Source organism: Gavialis gangeticus, unplaced genomic scaffold, assembly GCF_001723915.1.
Source record: "Gavialis gangeticus isolate Ggan-Ray unplaced genomic scaffold, GavGan_comp1, whole genome shotgun sequence".
Taxonomy (NCBI): Eukaryota; Metazoa; Chordata; order Crocodylia; family Gavialidae; genus Gavialis; species Gavialis gangeticus.
Window position 1 is genome coordinate 1,299,990 of NW_017728992.1, and position 8,385 is coordinate 1,308,374.

An 8,385-nucleotide genomic window follows, 5' to 3' on the forward strand; every position below is an offset into this window, starting at 1 on the left:
AGAGAAATGAGAGGAAGGAATTAAGAGGGATAAAGTTAATAGTGGGGGAAAAGTCAGGAGAAAGTGTGATTATAGTTTGAATGTACACAGATTTACTAGAAGCAGAAGACACAGAAAGATGGATCGAAAAGTATGGCCAAAGGGCCATGTCAGTAGAGGAAGAAAGGGACAAATATGGTATTTGGACAAGATCTTGGAGGGTGAAGGTAGTGTTACAAGCAGATGAGTAGAGGTCAGGTGAGGTGCTGCACCTCCTGGCAGTGATTCAGGTCAGGACACATGGATTTTATAATGTACCATGGGCAACCAAAAGAGTGCAGCAAATTCAGAAAGGTACAGCTCCTGTTCACACACTACCACCTCAGTGTGCTATGAATGTGAAGGGATGGGGCATAGAGCAGCAGAGTGCTAGGAATCCCTCACTGTTTGTAAGGGAGAAGGGCACTTGTATCATAGATGCCCCAAAGCCTTGTCAAGTATAGTCAGACCCCCTGAGGAACAGAAAAACCCAAAGGAAGAGAGGAGGGCTTGGACACTCGAGTAGAAATGATAGAAGAAACCCCACAGGAGAATGGAACAAAGGATGGGGGGGTAAAATGTCTGTGATTGAGGTAGCAGGAGGAGATAGGAGACGAATAAAAGAGAAAGCAGGAACAGCAAACAGCTCAGACATGGAGGCCAGGGGTAGGGAAGAAAAAAGACACCCTACACACAATGGAAGTGAAGATGGAGCAAGAGAGAGAACTGGAGAGAGGCTGGGGAAAGAAAGAAAATGCAGGGGCTGAAGACCAGGAAAAAGAAAGCTGATGAGGGAGGTGAGTCAGAGGAAGAGCAGTTTGCTGCTGCTTACACCTCTGGGCTCCAGCCAAGAGTGGAAACAAGAAAGTGGGAAGCAGTGGGGAGGTAGGAACATGCAAGCCTTCCTGAATGTGAAAGTAATCCAACAGCTTGCAAAGGCTGCTGAGATTAAAGTGAAGGAGGGGGAGTTAACCATCCTAAGCAGTAGCATAGACAAACCTTGAAGGGACAGGTGCACTCAGTTCAAAGCAAGCATGGACGAACTTTAGAAGGACAGGTGCACTCATTTCAAAATAGGCATAAAATGGCATTGACAGTATTTTCACTTAACATCAGGAGTATCTTAACAAGGAAAAGATGCAAACAGATTGAACCAGTGTCAAAATAAGGAAGGGCAGACATAGTCTGCCTACAAGAATGTGGTATACCAGGAGAGAGGGATTATAAACACTGAGAAAAGATGGAGATGAGGACCATCTTGGTGGTCAGAGACAACTGAGAAAAAGCAGCAGGGGTTGCAATGTTACTTAAGAACACAGAGCTGAGAACAAAGCAGGTGGAAGAAGTCATCAGTGGCAGATGGCAACAAATGATACCATCAGTCAGGGGAACAGAATTAGAACTTTTCAATGTATATGCATCGCCGGAGGGGGAGAGCTTAGAAAGCTAACTGTTTACATGGTCAGGGGGAATCTGTGCATAACAGTGGGAGATTTCAGTTGCATATTGAACAGGGGACAATATACAACAGGGGAAGAAGCAATAGAACAGGGGATGGAGGAAACAGCTTTAGACAGCTCATCTGGGCTGTTAACAAATATAATAAAAGAAGAGTTGCTAAGAGATGTGTGGGCAGGGGAGAAAGTTGTCAGTAGAATAGACCCCAGTGGAAAGAAACAATCAAGAATTGACTTTGTGCTCGTATCAAAAGAAATAAGGATACGAAAGAAAGAACCCATATATGTGGGTTTTAGTGGTCTCCAGATGTTGAAGGTAGAAATAAGTCTTGGTAAGAGCCCCATGAGAGGGAAGGGACTGTGGAAGTTAAATGTGCAGCTGTTACAAGGTGAAGAGATATGTCAAGTGTACACGAGGGGTATAAGAGGTGGTGAACATTGATGAAATATTTTGTAAGTACCATAGGGTAGATGATGGCAAAGAGGAGAACGGAATACTTTTTCAGGAAGGAAAGCCAAAAATGCACGGGGAAAAGAGCAAAAGAGATAAGAAAGCTGCAAAGAAAGATACAGGAGCTGCTAAAGGAAGCTGCTGAAGGAAGACCGGTACGAAAAGAGCTTAAAGAAACAAAGGCAAGAGTTAGAAACCTGGTTTAAAGGAAAGATGAGAGAGAAAATCTTCTTAGCATGCACACCCTGGGTGGGAGAGAACAAAAAGTAGTCCTAATGCTTTTTGGCCAGAGTGAAGGTGGCAAAAGGAGAGCTTAAAGCAGTGTGGGAAGGTGGTGGTACCCTGGTGGAAAAGCAAGCAGTGGTGTTGGAGGTGATGGAAAGATTTTCTGAAGAGCTATACCAGAAGAAGGAAACAGACAGGAAGAAGATGAAAGATTTCTTGGAAGAGATTGAAATGAAAGTAGAGGAGGAAGAAACAAAGAAGATGCGGGGGGAAAAAAAAGATGAGCTTAAAGGAAGTGGAGGAGTTTAAAAACCTTTAAACAAAGGAAATCATCAAGAGCAGAAGACTTTTATGAGAAGTTTTGGGCATAGGTAGGGAGGGTTATAGTGAAATTGTTCAAGGAAATAGCAGAAACAGGAGATGCAGGGAAAGATTTTATGAGAGGCATTGTGATCTTACTCTTCAAGAAAGTGGAGAAGGAACTCTTGAAAAACTGGAGACTGATTATGCTTCTTAATATGGATTATAAATTAATGGCCAAGGTGCTGGCTTTTGAGGATAAGGAAAACCCCCAGAAAATAATACGTGAAGACCAAGTATGCACAGTATCAGGTAGGTGGATCTATGAAGCAAGCAGTTTGATGAGAGATGCACCACGTCTACGAGAGGAAAACAAACACAGTTCTAACAAATCTAGACTTAGAAAGAGCATATGATAGAGTAGATCATGATTACATATTTGGAGTGCTAGGAAAAATGGGGTCCCCAGAAAAATGTATATGCTGGATAAGGTTATTGTATAGAGAAGCAGAGAGTTAAATCCAAATGAATGGGTACTTAAGCAGGGCCTTTAAAATCCATACAGGGGTGAGACAAAGGTACCCCCTGTCACTACTGCCCCCACACACTACTGTTTGTGTGTGGCATGGAGCCGTTGGCACAAAGAATAAGAAAAGATTGGGCTATAAACAGGGTAAAGATTCTGGGAGGGGGTGAGGTAAAATTGTGTTCTATACATGGATGATATAAATGTAGTGGTTAGAGAGAGACTTTCAATGGAAACAGTGCTAAAACATACATCAGAGTATGGAGAAGCGACAGGGCTAAACAGAATGCATGGAGAAGCACAATAGTAGGAGTGGGGAACTGGAGGGGCTTGGAGAAGCTGGGCCTTCAAATAAAAGAAATCAGAATGCTTGGGTTCCCAATAGATGCCAAAGGAAAAGATAATATAGCATGGGAAAAGGCGATGGCAAAATACTATGGAAAATACTTTTATTATGGTCCAGGAGAACACTGTTTTTTGCTGGAAAAGTGGCAGTATTTAAAGCCGTGTTGCTGCTGATTTATTCTATTATATACATGAGTTGTAGCCATACTGGCATGGCAGATAGCAAAAGCGTGGGGGAAATATGCATATTGTCCTGGAATGTCAAAAGAAAAAGGCTGGCTACAGCTGAACTGGACAAAGCAAGAGAAATGGGGGGATGAGGGCTGCCAGACTTAAGATTAAGTGCACTATACAAGGTGGTAATGGAGGGAAAGAGGAAAGCAGTGCATATCAGCCAATTTCACACAGCTGCAATTTTGAGGAAATAGAAGATATCAGACTTCTTTGAAGAGTGCATGGGTGTGGTAACCTCCGATTAATTACATCAGGATGGAAGGTGTTATACAGCAGTATAAAATAGGGAAGTTAGAGCTGGAGGTCCTAAAGGATCATAAAAAAAATTGATGGAAGTGGTAAGGGAGAGAGACAGGATGGTGCCAGTGGGAAACTTCACAGAAGGGAAGTGTGAGGAGCAGTGGTGGGTAAACAACTAAAAGTTGAACATACTGACCTAGTGGATGGTTGTAAGACGCATCTTGCTGGTGAGAGAAGTGCAACAGATGGGGCTTGACAAGCTTATCAAGGTACCCAAGTTACAGATGTGGGGAGCAAGAAACAGTGGGACATGTTTTGGGAGTGTATATATGCAAAGCGAGTGTGGGAAAGAGCCTGCCGCTTTCTGAGTTGTCACAAAAAAAACTTGTCGTTAGCACGGGAGATGGTACTATACAGACTCATACAAAAGGGACTGGAAGAAATGTTATTAAGGACTTGATTAGCATATGTTAAAGCTAGTTGATGGTAAGTAAGAAACCTCCAGGTGTTTTAAGGAGTTGGCTTATCACTGAAAGCGTGCCTGAAGCTGGAGCTGCTTGAACTGAAATACTACATCAATCAGGACAAGGGAGAGATTGGAGAGGAAGAGGTGGAGGAAAAAGGACTGGACACACTTGTTTCACTAAAATAACAAAGAGGACTGATGGAAGGGCCAGAGAGTTTCAGGTGGTTACTGAGGTAACGGGTATTTCATGGGATTCAGTATGAAAGAAAAAGAGTTCTGTAAGGGTTTATTGTTTGTGGGAAGTTGATGTTTAATGGTTTAATATATGTAGTTGCACATTTTTGATCTGTAGTTGTTTCTGGGCTATGAAGTCTTGGTAAAACAAGGATGCTTAATATGTGTAGCTTTGTAAGTGTAGTGTGACGATGAGTGTTTTTAATAAAACTTGTGAAAAAATAAATAAACCTGGTTAACATCAGCATCTTGTGGCTAAAATCAACTGTAGCAATTTTGGCACCAAGGGGAGGGTGTCAGGGCTGGTTCTGGCCCTCCTGATGCTGGTTTGGTATTACAGTACTTCCAGGCTGGGTGCCAGTTCTCTGTGGATGGAACACCCACCTGTTTTTTGGTCTGGTTTTTGTTTTTAAGGCCACGCCAAAAAAAAAGGTTTCCATCAGTGTTTGCCCAACAGAAGCTATGTGTTTTATTGGCTGCATTTAATCAACTTCATAGTTGACTTCCATGACTGAGCACGTTTCTTCTAGCAGCAGTTTAATGACAATGTATTTAATGGTGGTGGGGGTGGATCTGGCTCAAATACAAGGGTTTTTTCCTCCCCATGCTGATGCGGAGTGAGGGGGTGGAGGGAACCTTGTCTTATATTCCAGTCAATACAGCAGGTAGGATGACGCATGGTACAGGATAAATGTTTCTGTACTATAGGGGAATTTTGAGTTGCAAAGTTTACAGCCACATTTTAACAATATGCTATAGTAACAAACCAATAATAATATGATGTAAATGTTAATACATGGTCTTAGACATACATACCCTACATTTTTTGAGGCGAGGAATTGCTAAACCAGGTAAAGCTTATGTACATAGACAAATTGTGATGTAGAGGTACGTGAAAGGTGTTTTTAGGAGCCTACAGTAAGGAAGATGAGACCATCAGCATGCATCCACAGATTATTTTACCTGCTTTGGACCCCTTTTCCTTCAAAGCATTGTGTAAATAAAACTAAGGCTAGTTGCTTTATATATTGTTTTCCTCTCCTTTGTTGTCATTTTGTATCATTTTGTTTAGGTTTATAAATAAAGCCATGTTGCGTTAGTCTCTTTCAGTTGTCTGTCTTTGGGATCCTTAATTAAGTGATGATTGTGGGAGCCACCCACAAGTAAACCCAAGTAGGTGCTGTATGTTAAATAATTCTAAATAATAATCCTAACTCCAATAATGGCTAGAGATTTAAAAAATCAGAACTCTGGTCTAGTCTAAACTAAACTTACCTGCACTTTTTTCTGTCATTCTAATGAAAACGTGGTAAAAGTAAAAGCCCTGGCTCACATATTCAGCTGCTTTAGCCTTATCAAACTATTCCTTTCCTGGAGGAACAGGCCAAGGCGAATTTCTTCTGACCATAGCTGACAAAGAAAATGAGTGTGTCCTTTGAGCTATTTGATTGGGCCTGATGTAAATGCTTAATTACAAGCCTGATGCATAGTTAAGAGCCTGATGTTCATTCCTGTTATTATTTACTGATGGTTAGCATCTGCTAGTTCAAGCAGTGTAAAAGAAGAGCTTACGCTCTATGTTACATGCTTAGGTTGAGGTCTACTTGCAGAGCTCTCCGGGGAAGATGTTAGTGTTCCTTGTGTCTGTTTTTTACTTTCTTGGTACACCTTCCCATTTACAAGTTTTCTCATCCAAATTCCCACCTGCATAACCCTCTGATGCCCTCAACATAGCTTTCCTATGTTGTTTTTAAAAAATAAATCTAGCTTGCAAAGTAAAGCTGTAGCAGAGTTCATAGATTATTACAGCATTCTAATATTATAAAAGCTGTCTGTCTGTCATGCTTTATTCGTACTCTGATTGGCTGATGGAACCAGCCAGTCAGAGTGCTCCAAGCATGGGGGATCACCACCATGATTCCGAAGCCTCACTGAGCACTGGACAGAGGGCGGGGGAGCCAAGGTCAGCAGCATTGGCCTCAGCTCCCCCACCCCACTCCCTGCAAGAGGCAGAACAGCAGCAGCATGGGGCATTAGGGGACAGCACTCCATCCCAGCCCCTGCCCCCTCCCCTTCAATCCCACTCCCCCATCATTCTTGATGGGCAGTTGGCTAGTGTTTTAATAACTGTCATATTGAGACACCAATGTATGCATTAAGTGCCACTTAAACATGTCTTAACCATTATTTATAGAGGCTTAGAAATTAGAAGAGGCTCAGACTTTTAATAAACATGTATAGCCTTATGACTACAGAATAAAAGGATGGTAATAATTGGCCTTGTTTGAATTCAGATCTGGAATTTATTGTTTAATGTGTATGTTACATCTAGATATCTAATCTAGATCGTTACCCATTATACTGAAGTAGCATACTGTCAAGTTGAGGCAGCAGTTATATGATCTTAACTATTTTTTATATACATTGTCTTTTTTTCCTGTCTTTTTTAAAGAGACTTCCACATAGCCAGTACATTTATTTTTTAGCCTTCCCTACTATAATTACCTTGAAGAACAAACAAGGCCTTAACTGCATGGAAAACGAACTGGTTTATAAATAGTTAAGTTTGACTTATTCTTCTTGGGTCCTCACAAAGATTTCTTCATGAATATAAAGGCTATATTTTGAATATTACACATTTATCTGTGAAAGTATACAGGGCTGTAAAATAAGAAGTGATCTGCAGGGCATTTTTTGCTTTAAAGTTAGGGGGACTGCCTGAGCCACTCTCGTATACTGTAGTTGGAAACCTAGAATTCAGCTATGATGCTGCTGCTGATTTTTTTTTAAAACACACAGTATGTCAATTTACACTATACAGCTCTATTGTGAAGGCACTTTTATGGAGGAGGAGACAGAGCAAGGATTTGACTGTCCACAAAATGTGGAGATGTGGTTGTGTTTCTACAGTTAAAGAATATAGCAATATCCCATCTAGTAACATTGTTTTGAGTATTGCTGATGCAGATAGTTTTTATTTTACATTTGGTATAAATTACTGACCATTTATTTCTTAAATTACAAAAATGTTTCAGTATGAACAAGGGCTTATTTGGCTTGTTGGCAAACAGTAACACACAGGGGTAAAAAGCTTATAACTTGTTAAATATATGTATTTTAGAAACAACCAAAAGAAGCTTTGCATGCTGTGGTGTTTATTATCATTTCTGTAATATATAATAGATAAGAACAAAGAGCAAAAAAATTCAGAGCAGTTTGTCACTTCAACTAATAGGTTTTGGCACTTCTTCCTCTAGGAGAACTGTAGTGTGTCCCATCATTGATGTAATTAGCGATGACACCTTTGAATATATGGCGGGCTCTGATATGACCTATGGCGGGTTCAACTGGAAATTGAATTTCCGCTGGTATCCTGTTCCTCAGAGGGAGATGGACCGAAGGAAAGGTGATCGGACCCTTCCTGTCAGGTAACTAGAACTTATTGCATCCACTTCAGGAGAAAAAAAAAGTTTTATTGCCCTCTTTTATTGTTTTTCCCAGGTTAGCTTCAAATATATTGGTAATTAACAATATAAGTTTTATTGTCATTTTGACATATTTAAAGTAAGTGTCAAATTGGTATGAGACGGAGATCTTGCTATTGTTGTTAACATTATTATTATTATAATAATAATAATAATAATAATAATTATTAAAGTAATCTGATTATTAAACAATCAGATATTAGGCCTGTGCGAAGCAGCAAGTATTCACTTCAGATTTGGATTCGGATGATTCAGAGGGACAGTGATTCAGTTCGAAGATTTGAATCACTGTCCTGATTCTGTTTGGCCAAATCTAATCCAAAGATTCAGCGCCGCTTCAGAGATTCAGCCATAGACTAAACAGGCAGCAGTCCTCACCATGCTGGGCACAGCTGCCTCCAGCT

General features: G+C 40.7%; 1 protein-coding gene across 1 annotated transcript in view; it reads left to right on the forward strand.

Annotated features, from left to right (window-relative positions):
- GALNT1 (polypeptide N-acetylgalactosaminyltransferase 1) overlaps positions 1–8,385 on the forward strand; it is a 264,061-nt gene that overhangs the window by 193,528 nt on the left and 62,148 nt on the right. The window contains exon 7 of the mRNA XM_019520618.1: positions 7,754–7,924. Coding sequence (XP_019376163.1) covers positions 7,754–7,924 — 171 coding nt within the window. The remainder of the gene's footprint in view (positions 1–7,753; positions 7,925–8,385) is intronic.